This window comes from Bacillus rossius, chromosome 12 (assembly GCF_032445375.1).
Source record: "Bacillus rossius redtenbacheri isolate Brsri chromosome 12, Brsri_v3, whole genome shotgun sequence".
NCBI classification, from domain to species: Eukaryota; Metazoa; Arthropoda; class Insecta; order Phasmatodea; family Bacillidae; genus Bacillus; species Bacillus rossius.
In genome coordinates this window covers 24,917,160-24,940,298 of record NC_086339.1, presented here as the reverse complement: position 1 = coordinate 24,940,298, position 23,139 = coordinate 24,917,160, and the positions used below count along the sequence as shown (strand labels likewise).

Below are 23,139 nucleotides of genomic sequence, written 5' to 3'. Positions count from 1 at the left end.
ATATAAAATAAATTTTCTTGCTAGGGAATGTTCATTTTGAATTGAGCATTTTTAAATGTCAGCGTAGAATATGCTTATCTGCCCATTTTGTTTCTTCCATAATAATGAGTAAAGTTAACATTGTCATAGACATTTTATTATATTCGTTTGCCGTCCAAGTACAAACGTCACACCATATCGCACGTAATTATATATTTTACTAATTTGTTAGTTGCGATTTTATTTAAGTTACAAATAACAGTAATAAAAATTATTACTTAATAGTCCAGAATAGAGATTGAGTTATTATTCATTTAATAGGGGTTTAAAATATGGTACTACATACCTACATACTTATATTATCTTGTTGTCTTCTTTGTAACTTTACTGGAATAATGGCATTTGGTATGTATGTTAACTCACAATGAAAATACTTCAGAAGTACTCAATTAACAGTGAACAACCTAGGCCCTATACTAATTTCATTATTTTGATGGAAATATAATTGAAATTACTAATAATGAACTGTATGTGTTTCACGTAGAGATATCGTACGAACTGTATGTGGTACAGACCAACATTTGCTAAGACTCTGTAAATAATTAATTTCAGTTAATGTGTAGAGAATATTAAAAGTTAGAAATAATGATATAGGTATATAAAACAATGCAAAGTTATTAGCATAAAAATAGAAGTAATTTTTACGTAGCACCTACTGGAATGAGTATTTTGTGTTGAATTATGTGGCATGATTAATATTCTATTATGGTATGTGTGTTTTGTTAAAATCTTATAAAACATAACTTACTGTTGAATGATTTTCATTTTTTGTGATGATCTTACTTAAACAAGTTTTAATTATATTACACATGTATATTTTAAAAGTATTTTAATGTATACTTATAGAATTGTAATAGGCTTTATACGGACTCTCACGATGCATGTGAGCATCTATAATTATCTACATCACCATTATGGCCGTTTCACAATATCAAATATTTATTGAATTCAATCAGTTGCATTCATTGTACATGATTTTCGATATGTACATTGAATTCAATACAAATGGAAGATGTTACTCAACTAAGCTTATTCTTACTAACTTATAAGTAGTTTGTTTGTTCAGTACATAAAAGTAAAAGAATCTTTATTATTTAAATAATGAGCATCTATAAGCAATAACGTTTTCTAAATAAACATAATGGAATATATTTTTTCAATAATTTATATCTACGATCACATCAACGGCAGTATTATGTAATCAATGAGGTAATGAAATATCTTTAAAAGATATTTTCTCCTCTGTAAAGTAAATTTGTGATACAGCCCTCTTAATGTTAGTCTAGTGAGTTATTTCGTCTTCTAATATGCTACAACAATATATAAAACTAAGTTTTGTTAGTGTTTTAGTCTTTTGTAATGTTAAAGTGTAATGTAATCAATTCATTTTTTTTTGTAAATTCTTATTCATAAAGATACATATCATAATAAGATAAATAGTAACATTTGTAAATTTAGATTCTTTGAAACAACATCGATAAGAGGTTCTCTCTCCTACCTCTGTTAAACTGTATGATGGTGCATTGTAAAAAAATTAGGTAGTCTGACTTAAGTGAGATTGTATTTAGATTGTGTGTAATGCATATGCAATATCTAAGCATAAGAATTTATGTTATTATCCTTTTAAAACGTTACACTATGAATTTCGTATACTTTTTAATGTCAACTACCATTATTTTTCACGGAATATTACATCCAGATAAAGAATAATTACCACATGTTTGAAGATTAATTGTATTCCGATACATTTAAAGTATTAAAATTTTTAGATACGACTCATACTACAGTTGTAAATGTGAGGTTTCTTGATTCTGAATCCCTGCATCCGCAATTTCCTAGTGAGCCGCCGGTCAGATTGTCATCCTCTCAGATTGTCGAGGAACCAGATACATTTTTCGTCGAGTAAGTGGAGCTGTCAACCTTCCCACTAATCCTGTGATAAGGGTATAGTAGTTTTATCACGCGCTGCGGCTACAGTTCCTTCGGTTGAATAAGCCACTAAATCTCACTGTTAAAAGAGAGAACTTCTAGGGCAGAATATTGGAAATAAACATTTACTGACACGGCCTCTTAAGTCTAATTTTGTTCCTACAAGCGAGTCAGAACCCCGTGTTCGCAAAACCGCTGTATTTTCTCGTCGCATCGCGTCGTACAGTAGCGCTGCTGTGATTCAGCAGGGTGTCCGCACAAAATTGGAGAAAAAATTTCCCTGTCTTCACAACTTTCCATGACTAAAAATTACAAATTTCCCTGGCGAATTTCTTTAAAAATAATTCCACCAACTTTGCAATTTTCTGAAAGAAATAAAAGAAAATCCTATCTTCACCGTCCCTATTAGCCGTACTAGTTCAAACAGATCCTTGCATGCGCCATTTTACAGTGTGCATGACATGCACTAAAACACCATCTGGGAAAAAAAAATTCGTTCAAAGTCTGGGTGGATGACAAACGGGAGCAAGACATTTCCCTCTCACATTACTCTCACGGATTTCCATGACTAGCCCATGTTTTAAAGTGCATAAATTCTCAACTTCGCTGACTTACCACGATGTGGCCATCCAGTATCCAAGTCATGTAGGCAGTTAGGCAACCCTATCCTACGGAGGGAAACCAAGATGGAGGCAGGGTTTGCTAGAAACACGCAATGGCCAGACGAAGCGTCGGTAGGAGTCGAAACGTCAGTGAAACGAGATACCTAACAGTCGACGGCTGAGACTAAGAGACGAAGACACCGAGCCGACTAGTGATGGGCAGAGCGATTCTTTTTACCGAATCAGTTCATTTGAATCAGTTCCAAGTAATGATTCGTTCAAAAGATTTGTTCTTTTTCGTTCTTCTGCGGGTCGTGGGTCTTAACAAAGAATCACAACTCGTTTACAAAGTTTTCCTATTACAATCGTGTTGAAACAGGTTTTTTTTTAAAAATTAGATCTGCTCATTTTAACTCGCAGGGAAACAAAAAAAACAGGAAAATTGCAACAAAAGTGGCCGCAACATGCATTGTACCCATCCCCAGAAGTTCCTACTTACACATGCCTCGCCTGAGAATGTGTGGTTAAAAAACTTGACTTATATAATTATACTTGAAATACTTAGTATAGTCTATTTTTTTACGGAGAATTATCTCTGAAAAGTTAAAAAAGAAACTTAATTCTTATATTTAAATTTTGTATTTATAGAGTATTAATAACCAGTAGTCACTAGGTATTCTATTATTTACTCAAACGTGTTTTCATAATGAAATAAGCGAATGTAAGAAAAATTCTCACGCGCGACCAATGACAGGTTGTCACGTAGTTTAGTGAGAAGGCTTCCGAAGCCGAAACAAAAATAAAGACGTGTCACAACAGTGTGGAAAACCTAGCCGATGAAGTTAAGATAAACACGCAATACGTACTCGTGGAAAGGAATTTTCAAGGTGGTTCCCATGAAATATCAACTGTCACAAATTTTTTCCCGCCAAGTCGTTAATACCTGCCAGTTGCGTGAAAGATGAACGCCTGCGGTATTTACAAGCGGATCACAGATGGCGGGAACGCGTTTCCGTTCGCCCCTTGAGTTCCCCGCCCGAACACCTTACACTTCCTTGGTCTCCCCTCCGTAACGAACCCAGAACCCACGGCGTCGCGTTCGCCTCGCACGACACTCGATACTTTACCGATTACGTCTTCGCACGTGACGGTGCTACGAAAATAATCCCCCAAGTCTCCACACAATACTTTTCAGGAATATGATGGAGTTATGATAAACTACAGGATCCAATTCACACTCAAGTTTATCTGTGATGTGTGACGTCATGTCTCAACGATTAACTGAAGTAACTACGCTGTTCTGTGGTGGTAGCAAAAAAGGGGGGGAGGGGATAGGGAAAATTATCATCTTTCGCGGAGAACTCACACAACTGATGAAAAACTGACGGACATATGTCCGTGTATGGGGCCTTAAAAAGGAAATTATTAATGAACGCTATAATATCATAAGATATACCTCTGCCCTAAAAATGTTTGCATTAACTCCGCTAATAGCTGGCACTAGATTTTTTCTGATAAAGATGCTATGTTGAATAAAGTTATAATGAATAAAATTAAATTTAAAGATGATTTTCTTACGTGTTTACTCTGGTCGACAGCTTGGACATTGTAGGCGGGTACATACAATCCAAGAAAATTGAAAAGCGATTGGCCAACCAAAGTACAAGTCCAGCGTTTTGCCACTACGCCACCTAACTCAGTGGTACAAAAAACAAGTGAGGTACTTAGTCTTTGAGTACTTCGCTAGTGATACATCTAACCACAGGAATGAGCGAATTCATGTTTTCAGGTTGCAAACCCATTTATACTACGACACGAAATTAAACGTATATTTCTTTATAATAATACCGATCGTGATAAATATACGCAAATTGTGTTTTCAACTACATTTCTTGACACGAATTACTTGTTTCCGCACTTACCGCTAAAATCCGCTGCCGGATCAGCTACGTCGAATAATGAATCATTTTAAACTGTATGATGAAACGGCTCCGATAAAAGCAAAAAAGACGGAAAAAAATATTAAACCCCGGCTTTGGACTAATTTTCGACAAGGGATTTTATTAAAATACTGCCCTCTTGTTAAAGTCCACTAAACAGGTACTACTATAGTTTCCCTTTGGATTTGTGAAGTTTGGTTCACGCCTTCCGTCAGATAGCAGCACCGTGGTTACAAATTTCTGTTTCATTCACGAAATTATTCCTACTAAATGCTATGCTTCCGAGAGAAAAGAGTTACACATCAAAATAATCCATGTAACTTACAAGTACATAATAACTTACATTGAAAGATAAGGGTGTCAACAAAAACCGCGTAAACCAATTTCAGCACTTTTTCCATCCAGGATCTTTTGGTAAAATTTTCTGACATTTTTCTTTTATCACAAGAAAATTTTAATATATAATTAGCACAATTGAACACATCCTAAATAGATTTACAATTCGCGAGAACGTGCAGTTATAAAACTAAACAAAAAGTTTACATATATAATTTTCTTACACGTGATTTTGTGGCCAGTTTCCAATAATTTATATTTAATGCACGACTATAAACTGAAGAGGCGCGCAAGTTAGCAAAAGGATGCTGAAAAATTAAAGCTCCGTGACTTCCACCACCATTACTGGTTTGTTAACAGTTTTTTTTTTCTTGACTTTCGTGACCTTTAGGTGCACCCTGGTAATGTATTCCGAGTTTTTACTGCTTGCAAGTTTTTGCCAACACCTTAAACGTTCGCAAGCATCAGTGAACAGGCAACTGTTTTGTTCTGCCACGTCAGCTCCTGCGCAGAAAGCACGAACATTAACTCGCCTCGTAACAACCGTCTACCCGGATCCTGGACAAATAAAACAGCCGCCGAAATTTTTTATTTTTTCATTTGGCGCACAGCCACGTCAGGTGACCAAACAGAAAACATTTCGTAATGTGTACGACTTCTATTAGCACCCGGTTCTGTTTCAAATAAAAAAATCCCCCTCCCCTTGACGCTCGACTGCGCAAGACTTGAAGCATCCGAGAAGCTGCGGAAAGCTTGTTCCAGCAAAGAGAGAGATGTTTAAGTAAACCAGTACCTAATCTGCCGCATAAGAAATGCTAAATGCAGTAATAACCATCGATGACAATTATTTAACAAAAAATATGAAAAATTCAAATTTTATTAAAGACTGTAATTTTTATAGCCAATAACTAATTGTCACAATAAATTAATAACATAAATAAAAAAACACATAATTCTTTCAACATAATAAAAACTCGCTACAGAGAAAAGCGCAAAAGTACCAAGATATTTTAAAAAGCGTCAAAACAAACTTGCGTTACAATTTACAATTACTCTCTAAAAGGGAACATCGGCCAATTGAAGTCGCAAGTGGATATCGGTGGAAAAAAAAAATTAAATTTTTTTAAATACTTCACATTAGGATATCCTAAATAAAGCGCAAGAAACGTAACACCTTTTAATCTGAGGTGATTCCATTGCTAAATTACGCATTCGCACTGGAATTCTTAACTTCCGAACACTTTATTAACAAACCAAATTAGAAAAATACCCTTCTTCGTAACTAAAACAGCAGCTTAAAATGAAGGGCGGAAAACCGCCTTTTGTGTCACCGAGTTACTTTATTTTCTATCAGAGTTACAAGAAAATTATTTGTTTATTTGGCGACCTTCTAAAAACCTTAGCCCAACGCAACTAACTGAATTGACTTGTGGCTAGTGGCCACGTGCTGCAGCTAGTGGATGGACGGAGCGAAATATCTTAGCTTGTTGTAGAGAAGGGGAAGGAGCAAGTTGGAGGCGAAGGCTCTATTGCCATTGTATCTGCTGTAGTCCAGTCGCTGCGTTATCTGCGTGCAAGGTCACGGTAAGTCGGGTACTGCCCCTACCGCTACATACATCAGCAGGATCAAATTCTCGCATAGCCTTGCTTGCTTTTCAACAGTGTTTATTAACTTGCTCCAGACTATATCCATGAATTGCAAACAACTTTAATTCGTGTATAATTTTTTTTTAAATTCACATGCTACACAATTTAAGAGATTTACATTCATTACAAAAAAAAATTGTCACCAATAATTAACGAAATAACCCGTGGTTTCAAAACGTCGAAGGCTACTTAATAAAGTTTATTAATTAAATCACAAAAAACCTCCAACATTTTTACTTTCGAAATTATATTTAAATGATGAATGTTTTTTATGTAAAGTCACATATTTATAAAAATCTTCCGGACCGAAACGAAAAATCATGTCTTACTAATAGGATTGTTTTCTAAAATTGGGAATAATAGGATTAAATATTTTTATTCGTAAACATAAACAAATTTTAAAATTTAATAACTAAACTACAAACAAACTTTAAAACCTAGTTTCTGAAGAAATGCGAACAGTTTAAAAACTTCATCCAAAATCAAAAGTACCATTCGGTCCTCCAGCTTAAATGCTTTTTGTAACCAGACCCCACTCGGATATCTTGAGTAGTTTTTAAATCGAGTTGTTTTTTCCTGAAGCTCTGCACACCGTGTGTGTGCCCGGGTAGGCGGGCCCCTTAACTGGAAAGAAGCGGAAAGGGGCATGGAGAAAAGGGCGGTACGTGATACACCCACGTTCGCTCTCCAAGACCATGACCCTGGAGGTAAATTAAACATTCACTGAACCAGAGTCTGACATTCGGATAATCCGCGTTCGTGCATCTCCGTTTCTTTTTTTTTTGTTCACAAAAAAAGTTACCGTCGGTTGTCTAAATCTGCAAAATCCACACACAAAAATAGTTTTTTAGGTGATCTTAAGTATGATTAAAATTTCGTGATGTTATTGTCGGTGGCATTTAAAAACACTCTATAAAGACCTGGAAAATAGACTTACTAGACTAGTTTGCACCAGGGGCATTTACTCATATTAGCGTCCCCCCCCCCCTTGTTTTTCCTTTCTAAACCCAACTAAACGAAACCTTTTCCGACAACACCTCACATCGTCACCACATAATTTTTATTATACTATTTAATTATTTTTGATTCAACTTCGATGGTAAATAAATAGGTTTATTTGTAGTCATTATATTTTAAATACATCACAATTTGTATATTATGCGAAACTTACCAGTTTTTAAATACTTGACGATATACACGTATGTATCTTTCAATTCAAATAATTCAGTTCATCTGCCCCCCTTACGATAACCCCCCTCCCCGCCCTATAAAATCACACCAAACCAATAAAAGAAGACTATGTAGCCCACGCCACGGCTACCAGTCGTGAGGAGAAACTAAAGATCCACTAACCCCGAGTCGGGACACCCGAAATAAAACGGGATTGTGCACCTTTCAAATGCCCTCCCCTCCCCCTATTTTTCCCCTCCTCGTAAAATGAGATGTATGTAAGCTAAGTTGTAGGTATGTTCATAAAATAAATTTTTCGCAAAAATTCGTTCTAATTCTCTCTCTCCCCCCCCCCCCCCCCCTTCCTGGGCACGAAAGGGTAGGTGATCGTAAATGAACTGAAAATTTGGCTGTGTTATGACAGAAGCAGTTTATTTTTAAAACTCTTTAACATTTTGATGTTAATTCGGACCGTGAGGTAGTACTGATCGGGGGTCGGTGATGATTACGCTTCACTTTCCTAATTGGGGGGGGGGGGGGGAAGCGCGACATTCCTCGCCGCCTACGACGCTATTCCTCTGCGGACCTCCGCCACGTGAGAATGCAGGAGCCGTCCGCGACACGAACTGGCGACGCAGTGGTGACGGTTGACGCTACTGGAAGAGGATCGGGCGTGGGAAAATATTGAAACTCACGCATCCACTGCGGCAGTTAGTTGTCTCGACCCACGCTGGCGCTGTACGAAGTGGACAGATCCAAAAGCTCGAACCTGGGAAGGGGAGGGGCGGATCGGGAGGTGACAGTGGTCCACTGTTCCGAAATTTACAGTACATTAACAGACTTCTCAACTAATAATGCACTTTTGAATAAACGAAGAGTGCTTCGTAAAAAACTAGGTCGATGTGTTGAGATGACATGCCGTTGACATGTGTTTACAACACACAAATAAATTTGTATGAGAAATTTTTGTGATTTTTTTATAGCGCGGTCTGGACCACCTGTTTTACTATATTCAATCTATAATTTTCACTAATATTCATAATAAACAATTTTTTTTTTAATTATATGGACTGGTATTTAATACCAAACTAAAGTTATGTAATTTTTATTTGTACGTAGCCTCTTTTTTTTTTTGTTGTTTGCATTCTGCGCGCGCATTGTAGGTAATTTTCTTCTTCTTCATAAACGCGAACATTCCCTCAGGCGAGGAAGTGTTGCGACAGTCAGCAAGTCGCGCGCCGACGCGATCGAACGCAAGGCGCCGGCATCCGGCCGAGCACGCGCGGAACGCGTGTCGCGTGGTCAGCGACATCCCGGGAGGCGGCTAGGTGACCCCTGCAGGCATGCTGAGTGGGTAGCCGTAGCCCTCCTTCCACGTGTTCGCCAGACGCACGGTCGGTAGCCCGAGTGATCCGCGCAATAGCGCGTATTGGCTTTTCCTTCCCCCTCGTGGAACGCGGAAGCCTTCTTTTCACAGACGAGAGAGCCAAACACCCGATCGTGCATCTTCGGTTTTTTTTTTTTCTTTGTTCATTGTAACTCACGATAACTAATGGTCAATTAGGTTAGGTTAGCTACATTATAAATACTTTAAAACATTGTTGGACGGTTGATTTGGTTAGGATAGCTGCATTAAAGATACTGTGAAATCATGTAAACGGTATCCTAGCCCTGGTACGAGGTGCGGGAGGGGGGAAACCAGGATCGGAGACTGCAGGGGAGAGGTAGAAATGACGCAGCATAATCGCACACTTGCATAATTTACACTTGTATTCTTGCATACTTTCATACTTACGCAATAGCATAATTTAGCGTCCGCATACGTGCATATATATATATATATATATATATATATAATTTGGATCTGTGACCTCCTCCAAAAAGGAATTATGTTTTCTATACGTAAATATATTATAAGCAAGAAGTTTTACTTTTGTCGCGCATTGGCTCTAAGCACACATTTTTTTCTCTCTCAATAATGACGACGTTTCTGTGGACTCTACGCACACTATATATTTTTTTTTTCATGACGTTTCTTCATCTCGAAGTTCACGAGTACAAAGTTCCATGTAGCTACTTGGCATACTTCACTTCCCAGTTTGTGACGAAGCCTCGTGGGGGACCAGTAGGTTCAAGCACACGCTCCAGGCGAATACCTGGCACGCCCTTGGGCCGCGGGCAGCTTGGTTTCCGAGTTTCCGACGGCCAGGTGTTCCGCCCACGGAACCCCACCCCGCCTCCACAAGGGGGAGGACGGGATTCCTGGCGGGGCTGCATCAGGCGGGAGGGAGGGGGTGTGAGGAGGGAAAGGGTTGCACGCGAGGTCCGCTGACCGTTACCTGCGGCCGTGCCCAAGTTTGGTCATCCCGCCCTGGGACCGGGCCGGACTCTCATCCGTCGACCAGCTTCACAGAAGCTTAGCATCGAAGCTAACGTTGGCCTTACCCACCCTCCACAACCCAAAGTGTAATAGGTAGAGACCTGCAAAATTCGCGGATTCAATGACCTCCAGGATACTCTACTACACTCGGGCAAATGCCACCTGTTCATTGGCTGCTGACTTGTGAGTCGTCTCGACCGAGTGTCTGTGATTCGACACTTCTTTGAGCGAGGGTCTCTAATTGGCCCTCATTACTACAGATTAACAGTAAACCAATTGCAGAAGCAGCGCTAAGGTATAATTATTTGAATTGTAGCATATCAAGAAATGAATCCGCGAATTTTTCAGGTCTCTAGTAATAGGTAGATACCTGCAAAATTCACGGATTCATTCGGTGATAGGCTAGAATTCAAACACATATACCTCTTAAATAATTTTGCTATTGGCTTACTGTTCATCTGGACGAATCTCAACCAGTTATAAACCCTCAACCAAAGAAGGATCGAATCACAGACAAACCAGCTGAGACGACTTACAAGTCGGCAGCCAATGAACTTGCGTTATTTGCCCGAGTGTACAGGAGTATGTGTAGTCTATCCTGAAGGCCATCGAAACCGCGAATTTTGCAGGTCTCTAGTAATAGGTAACTGTGGACTGCGCATCGTACTCACTTCGCATTCAGATTTTAATCGCTTCCAGCGCTCAAAAAAAATTAGGGTGTTTGAATTATTCAATCAGAAAGTGAATACATCTAGAATAATAATTAAGTTACAAAATATTTTTTATGATTCTTTTCATTTGTAATATTCAGAGCTGAAGAGCACAGTTTGAGAAACGAACGCTGTGTGTAGACTATGAACTTATGATAGGTTGGCCTACCATTTTATGAAGAAATATTTAGAAAATAATAGCCTTCAGAAGTTACCCAGTAGTTTAACTTCGTGTGTACTCCAACTGTGGTTAACACAAAAAAAATTTAAGTTCGAGTGAGTAAGCACGACGAAATTATTCGGGCAGAAATTTTAATTATAAAAACTTTTTCCGACTTCTCACAAATAACTTGAGACACGAAAAAAAATTCGCGGTTTCCATCTTGATAGGGTTGAATTCAAGTACGAATAAAATTTATCTGCTTCTTCCATGGGCTCACAGTTTTTTTTATGGAGGATTTTTTGACGAATGAGGAATGCCAGGCCGAGACATCGAACCTTGGAGCCCGCCTGGAGCAACAAGTGACGGAATGTCGCCCCCAACTCCCGGAGTTCAAATTGGGGAAAAAAAATTAGGTTTTGATTTCTTGAAAGAAAATATTGGGTGTGCCTAAAGCTTCACTTACGTTATTTAAAAAAAAACGTTCTCGGCCTTGGCACGAGTGCTGTTTGTACAAAGTTACGGTGGGGGCCAATTGAGACGTCTCATAAAGGGACCAGAAAAATTCGCGGATTCAATGACCTCTAGGATAGCCTCCATTATCCTCTGCATTTCTCAAGTGAACACGCGTGTTCATTGGGTACTAAATTGTAAGGCGTCTCCACTGAGTAGCTTGTGATTCGACGCTTCTTTGGTCGATAGTCTCTCATTGGCCCAGAGAGCTCCAGTTAAACTGCTAGCCAATAGCAGAACCAGCAGAATTGTACACATGTTTGAATTTCAGCCTATCACGAAATGAATCCGCGAATTTTTCCTGTCTCTACTCATAAGTCAGCAGCCAATTAACAGAAAATATTTGCTCGAGTACTAAGAGGACTAGATTTCATTTCCTGGAGGCCATTAAATTTTTACACACATACATATTACATACAATACATGCATGCGTGCACACGAATTTGCAGGATCGTACCAATCTTAGTTTATAAAACTAAAACATTTTCAGAGCTATTACCACATGCGACTAAAAACTGAATGTAAGTTAGAAAAGGCTGCTAAATATTAAAATTTCGTGACTTGACTTTCAAAACCATCGCTGCGTATTTAACGACTTTTTCGTGACTTTCGAGACCAGTCCTTCAGCTTCATTAACTTTTGGTGACTCTTTTAAGACCAGTCCTACAGTTTCCATACTTTTACGTGACCTCATGACCACGCGAATAATAGTTATTCGAATTATTTTGTGTCCACGCTAATATGTAGCAAAATTTCCCTGACTTTATCATGAGTTCCCATTACCAAAATTACAAAAATCCCTTATCAAAATAATTTTCATATTTTGCAAATTTCTGACAGAAATAAAGACAAAATCTACCCTCCGCCATCCCTATAGCTGTACTAGTTCAAACAGAACCTAGCATACGCCCTTTTCAGGGTTTATGAAAATGCACTAAAAAAAACGTGTTCAAAGTCTCGGTGATGGCATATCCAGAGCATGGCATTTCCACTTTGAAATTACTATCACTGAGGAATTTCCATGACCCTGACAGGTTTTGAAGTAAATTCCCTGACCGTCCCTGACTTTTCCAGAACGTGGACACCCAGTAAAAGAATACAGAAGGGTGTGTGTCAAACGAACACAATGAGAGGGTGGGTATGTCTCTCATGGCGAAGGAACAAGGCGAGCGTGGGTAAGAGGCTGGAGCTCAGATCGGCGGCCCCTGCCCCTGTGACTTATCCCCCGGGCGGGACCGGTTCGCGCGGGTCGCCCTTGACACGCCCCGAGTGCGCATGCGCGCAACGCTACGACGCTACGGCCGATTCCTGTTCCCCGCGCACGAGGCCATCATTGTTGGCTCTGCGAATCTCTCAAGATCAGCTGATGTAAACACGTTTACCGACGATTAGTTTGGATCGTTGAAATATCAGGACGTGCAAACAAAACTGACGCGATACTTCCATAACCTCACAGCGCACAGATTGCCGTCCGCCATTGCACACACGCGTTTTTAAAGCTCTACTCGCAATAAGACGGTCAATGACCTAAATCCGTACTTTTGAGACAGTGGTGACAGTGTAATGGATCATAAAATATAATAATAAATATTGTTTCCTCTTTTTTTTTACACGGAACTAAACAGGAAAAACAGTGTAATGGATCATAAAATATAATAATACATATTGTTTCCTCTTTTTTTTTACACGGAACTAAACAGGAAAAATCTAGAACTCCCAAAAGCAAGTTCGTATGCGAGTGAATCTAGTCACATTGATCTACATGAGGTATTCTGACTAATACCAATATTTTAAAAATTATAATGGAAAAATAATAAATAAAAATAACTAAAGAAACGTTACACAAGTTTATTAAAAACATAAAAGTTAAAACGAGCAATTAATTTAAATGCAAGATAAAGTATAATAGTAGTGTTTACTAAGTACCTACCGGAATGTTTAGTGCTTTGTTTTTACTATTGTACGGAATTAAAGACTTCATTTTATTACAAATTCTTCAAAAGTGAGCAGTATGCATCTTTAAAGGCGGTTAGTTTTCTGGCACAAAACTGGCGGTGTTAACAAGCCTGGTTAAATAATTCTGATTGAGAAGTATCAATCTGAGAGCACTAAGGCCAAATTTTGGCACTAACGTAATGCCCATAAATTAGTAATGAATAAACTAACACTTAGAGAAACCCACAATTGTTAGCCTAAATGAAAATGCGGGATTGTTTCCCTTCACTTTAGATGTAAGTTTATTAAGCGATCAATGCGTGTTTCTTTGTCTGGATTACAAAAAAAATGTTAGTTACAATTTCTTTGTGTATCTAGTAAAATAAGTCAGTAATCAGGTAATATACACCTATAAAGCATGTGAATCAGGAGCTTTTTTTTTTTTGCTATTACAATAAAATAACCTAGATGAACTGTATAATGTAATATAAATTTATCACAAATAAACTACATTAAAGCAAACCCAATATACCTTGTATCCATGAAATTTTATATTACTATTTTGAAACCAACCTATCAATTGAAAATACCTCTTTAATTTCAAAATTGCTGTGTGCTGTTTTTAAATACTATACCAACTTTGTTATATTTTTTGGAAGTGAAATTGTAGAAGATAGAATTCAAAAGAATCATGCACCGTGTTACATAATTTATAAAATAAATAGCTGAAATTATAATTTTTATTTCAGTGTTTGGTTAAATTGACAGCAACATGTTTATCCTTCCCCGATATGCTTGCTTTGGTCGGCAATTATGTTGGCTGGTTTTCTGTTAACATTCTAGGTATCGTGTGCATGAAGTCTAGAATTCTTTCTTCTCTTCTGCTATACAAACTTTTATGCACATTTTTATACCCATGGGTGTAACAGAAGTTATAGCAGAAAATGGGCATCTTGTGGGGTGGGCTTAAATGACAACTTAGCACCGAATGCAGTATCACTTGGCTAGCAACATACTTGTCGCTTCTGAGCACTTGGGAATTACTTGATAGGACAAGGTTCCTCACATGGCAATATTCCCGCATAAGGCACGATTAAATTGAGGGGATGCTCAAACCTCAATTACGTCAAAACTGTGGCTATGCTCGAATTCGCCAATCAGGACCTAAATGGTTTGGTAATGTTGAGCGTAAAAGCTCCAGTCCTGTGTATTTCCATGCTTGGAAGCTCGACTTTCTTTGAGATAATTGTTTAGTGAACGTAATACACAAAATGTATTTTCTTACTTTCCTGACAAGCACGTTGAATAATTTAATCTAAATTATTTTTCATTCGACACGAAGGCGAAAGAAAATAAGATAACATCAAAACGACTACATAACTCCAGCGCAGTAAATACATTATCCCTTCCTTACCTGTCTCGAACAAGAAAACAGCGCCAGTTTTTAAATATAAAATTAGCGATGGTGAATGTTTTAATGCTATGACAATGTTTCTTTCTTACAACTACATGCGATGTGGGCATGGACTCGATCATTGGAATGGCATTTGGGAATAAACTAATATTTTTCAAGAAAAAAAACCCAATGCAAAATAATATTAAAAAAATGGTAATATTATAACATATGGGTGTGGTAATAAAAATTTGTTTCTACCGTAACACATATATTGTGACTTTAAAAAAAATTATAGTCAATAATTATTAAGTGTTGATTTTTTTTTTTCGTGCCTACTAAACGGTATTTACTATATTTCACTCTCTTCAGCCAATTTTCCGTTTTTCTAACCCATCCCTGTCTCATTGGTCTTATCTGGTACGATAACAGTGATGAACTACAATACAAAGTTTTAAAAAAATTATAAAATGCAAAAGTTGACATTAAAATGGCCAGTATGCATTTTGCACTCTTATAATTTTCATCAATACAGCACATAATTAATTACCACTGCCAGTCTAAAGAGAAAACTTATATATTTGTTTGATCGAACTCTGATCAGGCGAAACACTTTTAAAATATTTTACTGGGCTTAAAATTAATAGGCCTGCAATTTTATTGTGTTCAATTGTGAGAAATAAAAATACCAGGAAGGAGGAAAAATTACAGATACTAATTTTTACTTGGATATTGTCACAATTTCCCTACACTTTTTTCACTTCCCTGAGTCTCTGCGGGAACCCTGGCCAATGTACGCGTTTATTCAGCTTGTCACCAACCAACCGCGCTGGAAAATGTAACGTGTCCCTGAAGGTTCCGTCAGAGAGGCATATCTGTGCTCGATCAGGCGGTGACGACACCTTCCCTAAGGATATCCGCCAATGGCCGTGGGACGTCGGGAGTTTCCGCGAGGGCCTGCCTCGTGGGAACATTTGCCCATCGCGGTTCCCCTCAACCCCCCCCCCCCCCCCAAGTGCGCGGGGGAATCACGACCCCGAAGACGCGCCGCAGATCACGGCACGGCGACAGACTGGCGTCCGGCACGCAAACAGTGCGCCTCTGATGGCCCGTGCCGCTTCCCAGGCCACGCCGCCACAGGAAGGGGGGGAGGGGGACCGCAGTGCTGGCAAGCGCTGGAATGAAAATACTCCCAATCTACTTGCGAAATACGCCTGAAACTTCTCTTAAACAAATATCGTGCTGTAGATTGTAAAAAAAATTTTTTTTTTTAAAACGTCCTAGTTAAAAGGGTGTCCTGATTTCTATCCGGCCAAAAATTACCTTATTTCCTGGCTACTTTTATTATTTTTTTAAATTTATTTAGAGATAATAACGAAAATACAGCTTCCACCAGTCCCAAAACTGGCCTAGAGTTATACAGCAACATTTAAAATTAACAACATAACTTAGCATATGTAGTTTTCATGGCGTGTATGACTATGGACTAACACTGCATCTGTAAAAAAAACAAATTCCCCGCTGTCTGGATGATGGCGGACTGGCCATGAGTTGTTTCCATGATTTTTCAAGGATTTTGCGTAATTTCCCTGACCAATTACAAACTCCTTGACTTTCCAGAATGTGGACAAACTGCATTTACATAATTTAATATTTGAGAAACCTAACAAGCAAGCTAGAAAAAAGTATACAATCAGTAGAATTTCACTGAAAGTCTACATCATTAAAATATTCAAAATTGAACAGATTCGACAGTTGTCCAAAGAAACCACACGGACTCGTAATAGTTTTAAACAGTTTCATAGCAGGTCGCCAGTTTTTTCGCCGTCCGAAATTATTTCATCACGTGCTTCAAATAAACTATTTTCCCTCGCTGAGCGCTTTCGAAATCGCCCCGGTTAAAGACATAGACTTCTAAGGGATTGCTTCCCCTTTTGGTTTGTTTACCCAGCCTTCTTAGCATTAGCCCTACCGGCCTGGGGGCCCATGGGCGAGTAAACGGAATACGCCGTATACGCAATCGGGAAAGGTGTTAAGATCATCGGCTATGACCAGAGGCTGGGGCTACCCCTGCTTCACTCAGCTAACCAGACAGTTCAGTTGGCTGTGTCCCTAGCCTTTAGACGGGTCGTTACCACAACGCCGGACGTACAATAACGCCGAATGCCAAATTGATCGCAACGCCAACAGCTAGAAAACTGCTGTGTACAACGCCGAAATACCATAACGCCGAATGTCAAAATTGACCACAAAGCCGACAGCTAGAAAACTGTTGTGTACCACAACGCCGACATAACAACTGAATGAATTTGTGTGTGTTTCTTAAATGTACCTTAACGCCGAAATACCACAATCAAACCTAACCTAACCCAGCGTAATATAACCTAACCTAACTTAACCTAGCCTAACCTAACCTTTGTGGCAGTCCTGCAATGACATTTTTCGGTGTTAATGTTATTTCGGCGTTGTGATACACAGCAGTTTTCTAGCTGTCGGCGTTGTAGTCAATTTAGCATTCGGCGTTATGGTTTTCGGCGTTATTAGTTTTATTTCTTCCAAGAAACCTATAGAAGGAAATGTGTAGGTGTAGGGGAGGTTGGGATGTGTGATCACCAATGTGTTCATCTAGCAGCTAAAAGTTTGTTTACTCTATAAAGTCCAAAACAACCCTCTTGAGTTACTTGAGCTCATATTGCTAAATGTTATGTTACGACCGAAGGCTCTAAAATGTTTCTCTGTGTGGCGTTGTGGTGCGTCCCCCCCTTTAGACCTTATGTATGAGCACTGCTGGCGCCTATCACGCAGGGAACCCGTGGTCCGGTGGAGGACGGCGCGAAAGCGACCAGGTTGGTGGCCCTGCGAGGGGGACTGATCGGGGCGGGCGACGCACCGCGCGATCCAGGAACTGGTTTGTCGTAATGACAGGGACCCGCCTGAAAGGTCCGCCTGCGCCGCAGCGGCGTGGGAAACTGCCGCGTCGCGCCGGGGCGCCGCGGCCCGGGGCAGATCGCGCGCACGTGTGCACGTTTCCGTCCGCTGCGCTCCGTCGGGCCGCCTTGCGACTCGCCCGAACGTTCCCGAAGAGCGAGGGTGTTGGAAAACAACTGCCGGCGTCGGTAGCAACGTGACTCGTGGAAAAATTGGACACGTTAACATTATTTGGACCTAGTTTTTCCCCCCTCCCCCCCCCCCCCAACCGCCAGAAAACATACGTCACGTTGCGTGAAACTGCGATTAAAAATAAGTATGCAAAACCGAGTCAAGGTGGCTACAGGATTGGAAATTTCAAAAATTTTCTGACGTTTGCAGCTTTTCCAGATCTGATCTTCCAGACCAAATTATACCCGCGACTCATTTGAATTTTGCTTTTGGGGTTGGTTGGGGGCGTATGTGCTTTCGAATGTATAACCGTAGCAAAATTAACGGCATTTTAGATTGATACACGTGTATTAATACAATTACTATAGATTCACCTAAAGCTATCTAATGTAAGGTATCGAACTTGTATGTAAGCATCCGGAAATTACAATTTAAAAAAAGACCAGGGTTTCAGGAACAGGGAAATCAAAAAGGTTTCTAAGCTTGCGCACGTCAGTCTAATAAGCCGTGAACAAAATTTAATATAAGCTCTGGCACGGTTTCACCTTTGAACGCACGGCTATGGACCGATGCGCAGTCTTTCTCGTCTACATTAGAGCGGTGACCATAACATTATATGACGCAGAATTGGAGATAAACGTGTAATTAAGTCCCTTGGCTGCTTTCAAGAATCTGTACTACGTTTCTCATGCCTAAAAAATTATTCTGATAACACCGTCAAGACTTATCATCCCGCCTCACTGACAAAAATAAAAACACCCAGCCACTATGTGGATCCACTTTAATACGAAGTGCGCTCGTTCACGGGATAAGACTTCCGCAAGAAGCGTTCAGGTCGGGGACGCACCACAACGCCGAAATGCCAAATTGACCACAACGCCGAAACACACTAACGCCGAAAAATGTCATTGCAGGACTGCCACAAAGTTTAGGTTAGACTAGGTTAGGTTATACTAGGTTAAGTTAGACTAGGTTAGGTTAGGCTAGGATAGGCTAGGTTATGTTATATTACGCTAGGTTAGGTTAGGTTTGATTGGAGTATTTCGGCGTTAAGGTACATTTAAGAAACACATACAAATTCATTCTCTTGTTATTTCGGCGTTGTGGTACACAGCAGTTTTCTAGCTGTCGGCGTCGTGGTCAATTTTGACTTTTGGCGTTATGGTATTTCGGCGTTGTAGTGTAACGACCCGTTCAGGTCGCCTTGCTCCTCGGACAGCACTTCCAAGGTCGGCGCTGTGATCCCTAAACTCGACGCCGGCGGGGGAGACGGCAGTACCACTTCGACCAGTAGACCCCCGAGTGTGTCCGTGACACGCTCATCACAGCTACAGCTGCAGCTGCAGCTACTGCATTAACCCCGTGACCAAGGCGACGTCCCGCCGCCGACTATGCACGGCGTCCGCAGGCGTGAGGCGAATATAGTATCTTGCGTGTAACGATACGATGAAATCTTTTTTTTAACGCGTAGTGTAACAAGATTAGATCGTTGAATGCTCTTAGAAACGTCAGACATGTAGGTTGTTTCACAATACCTCCTTTAAGGATACTACTTAACCAGGGTTAACCAATTTCAGGACGTTTTAAGAACCTTTAATAATTTTAATCTATCCAAAATTAATTTAAATAAATATGTATAGCTAAAAATAAACATGAAATTAAATACGTAATTTTCTAAAATTCGTAGATTTTATAGTAAGAAAGCTTTAACCGTTGTTTTCACATGATTTAAGTGGACAATCTCCGACTATTTATATTTAACGTATGACAGTAAACTGAAGTGGGGTGTCAAAATTCAAAACGAGTCAACAAAAAACTGCTGCTGGAAATAAGTTTCGTGGATTCCAGCACCGTTTTTGCTTATTTAGGGACTTCTTCGTAACTTTCGTAACCATTACTTCAGTTTCATTATCTTTTTTCGTGACTTTCGGGGAATTTCGTGACCTGTAGACATCCTGTTAACTATGTAGGATACTTGAAAGTGCATCTTGAAAGTGCATCTTAAAGAATGTCAGCCATATTTGTTGACATTCCAAAACAGTTGCTGGGATCCTTGTAGAATCGTCAATGCAGTCTTAGTTACACATTTTTTACATTACGACGTTCGTATATTTTTTGAAAACAGAAATACTTAGGTATAAGCTTATTACATAGCATTATATTGAGTCAAATATATTATGGTAATTATAGAGCTTTACATCACAAACACAACCTATTCCTTTCTTTATTTTATATTTTATTTCAAAATGCGACTGGATACGCATTAAATAACAATTAACTCAGGTTTTAATGTCTTTTTATAAGTTGGCAGCACTGCATGCCGTATTTTAATCGAACTGTTAGAATTTATTTTTATTTTCATTTTAAATGCTACGGGGTGTATCTGGTATATTGTTTTATAAAGCTGACTCCATCGCGTCAAACAAGTTTCTGACATAAACAAATATTTATTTGCAAATTTTATCACTGTTACGTTGCGCTGGAAGAACAAGTGAAGGAAAGAACGTTAAGTACTACAGAAGAAAACATTTTATTTCTTAATTACTCCCGCCAACCCGTCGTAAAAACGGAAACGAGGAAGATAGCATCTGATACTTTCTTTACACGAGGAAGGAGTTAAGTACAATAAAAACAATGTTACGGTGGTATCTATGCACACGGTATACAAAACATTATGACTTAAACAAGGGCTGAATAACCTAAATTGTAAAAACATAATACAACCCCTGAAAATATAAAAGCTTAAACGATTAAAACACAAGGACACCAATTTAAGCATTTAGATCTTAGTTTTTATTTCTTCCAAGAAACCTTTAGAAGGAAATGTGTAGGTGTAGGGGAGGTTGGGATGTGTGATCACCAATGTGTTCATCTAGCAGCTAAAAGTTTGTTTACTCTAAGGTCTAAAATGTTGCTCTGTGTGGCGTTGTCATAAGAATTATTAGCTTCGATACATGCGACCTGCATCGAGTCACCCAAACGTCACGTCAGACCGCAGGTGGTTTACGTTTTCGTAAGTACGTGAGTACCGTTAAAAGAAAATAATTGATACTGACAAATCCTTATCGTATTTAATAATAAAACTCGAATGTAAGCAATGCGGTTCACATCGGTGGGCCTGACTGAAATAAAACGCTGTACCGCATTAAAACTGTCTTTAGGGAAACCACCCGAAAATTCTCAGCTAAAAAATTGTGAAAACACGCCGGTAAGGTGAATTTCAGCTAATCACAGCAACTTCGAACATGAGATGTATTCCAGATGTTCGTTGTAAGGAATGAGGTACTCCCGATGATCCTTACGAATCCGCCCGTCACCCATTACGTGGAGCGATTCACCACACTCATCAACATCCGTCAGAATACTTTTCCACTTTATACTCTCATCAACACTAGAAAAATACTTACATCGGGGGTTGAAATTTATCTTCTATAGTTATATTAGACTATTAGCATCCATGATCCATTAAAACCAATTTTATTTCCGCTTAAGATATTTATTTACATATTTTTTTAGTTTTTACGTTTTAAGCATCAGTAAACTTATGGTATCAAATGAGTCCAAACGTAAGTTAAAACACGCAATAAAATCAGGTAAACAAATAAGCAAACTTCAAAACATTTTTAAGACAGTAAAGGTTTACCGGCAACAGCTAGGACATATTTCGGAGGTTATAATTTCATTACGTTCTTCAAAGTTGAAAAGCTTGAGGAGTTATTGACGGACGGGATTGGCTTGAGGCAGGGGCGCAACAGGGGGGGGGGGGGCAAGGGTATTTTGCCAACCCCCCCCCCCCCCCCTCCCTTCTGAAATCTTGAAGTGGGTGGCAAACGGGGGCAAAGAAAGTGCTGTGTAATCCATTTTTTAGATAATAAAACTGCTTAAATTGCGCCATTTTCCCATCTTGAAATACAATATTTTTCCCGGGGGGAGGACCTCCCGGACCACCCGCTTCAATAGGGGGGATCGATGGTTCTTTATTTAAAAAAAAGGTATATTGCCCCCCCTTTTTTTTTTGGAAATTTAGTTGTCGCGCCCCTGGCTCGAGGCGACGCGATCGCCGAAGGGTCGGAGCAGGCGCCGCCGGTACTCACCTGCCGGACCAGTCGCACTCGTCGCCCATGACGCTGGCCGCCGCGGCGCCCGACGCCAGCGCGAGAAGCAGCGGCAGTAGCACGGCCGTAGACGTGGGGGCGCTGTCACACCGCCCCGCGGCCATGCTCGGAGCGGTCCCTGGCTCCAGGCAGCAGCGGCTCGCGGCGGCTGGTCATGTCCTCGCCGGACCGCGGCCGACGGCACCGCATCGCATCCCCGCTGCCGGGACGTCACTCCCTCCCTCCCTCACGTGTATCTCTCCCACCAACTCCCGCGAGCACTCCGGACCCGAAAACACAAACGACTCTTACACCCGCAGATGACCGAGTTCCTTCCTCGCTTCCCGGCGACACGCGAAAGCGACTGAAAGACGCGCCAACCCCGGGCCCCCCACTTCCACCCCGCCGCTTCCCCCTCCTCGGAGACCTGTTGATCCGCGCCGGTGCTGCGCTCGGGCGGCGACCCGGCGCACTTCTCGCGCGAGCGAGCCAGACAACTAACTTTCTCCCCTCTTTCCCGTGACGGAAGAGAGCGGGGACCACCGGACTGGACCGCGAACGCGCGTAGCTTTGCGGGGCTAACGGGGGAAGTGTTTGGCAAACAACAACAACCACCGACCGACCGACGCGACGCTCGCTCCGACGGAAAGACTTGGGACTAGGCACCGAGACGCGAGACTCTGGCAAATCTTCTCACTTCGTATCCCGGCAGAGTGATTGTTGGGGACAGGCATTTCTTGCGAATAAAAAAAAAAACCTGAACGCCCGTTAGACTGCACTATGGTACGGCCGCGCCAGAACTTGTTTCTTGTAATTGGCGCCCGTCTACAAGAAAAACCTTATTTGATTGAGACAGTAAGGTCGTTTTTTCTTCCGCACTAAATTTCTTTCACTTGTTTGATGAAACTAGACATTTACCTGAAATAAACTTGACCAATTACTAGAGACCGGAAAAACTCGCGATTTCAATGACCTAGAGGCTAGACTTCACGATCCTCTACGCTCTCGGGCAAATTATACATGCTCATTGGCTACTGACTCGTGACACCTGTTCACCGGGGTGCTTGTGATTGGGTACTTCTTTTGTTGAAGGTTTCTCATTGGCCCAGAGTCATTCAGACAAACTGTGGCCCAATCACCCACGCAACAAAAAGGCAAACATATTTGAATTCTAGCCTATCGCGAAGTGAAT

At 40.3% G+C, this 23,139-nt stretch overlaps 1 protein-coding gene across 1 annotated transcript in view; it reads right to left on the bottom strand.

The window, feature by feature from the left end:
• LOC134537732 (meteorin-like protein) overlaps positions 1-22,296 on the bottom strand; it is a 104,127-nt gene extending 81,831 nt beyond the window's left edge. Inside the window, exon 1 of the mRNA XM_063378481.1 lies at positions 21,948-22,296. Within this exon, the coding sequence (XP_063234551.1) occupies positions 21,948-22,072 (125 nt within the window). The 5' untranslated portion in view covers positions 22,073-22,296. The remainder of the gene's footprint in view (positions 1-21,947) is intronic.
• Between the last annotated feature and the right edge of the window lie 843 nt (positions 22,297-23,139).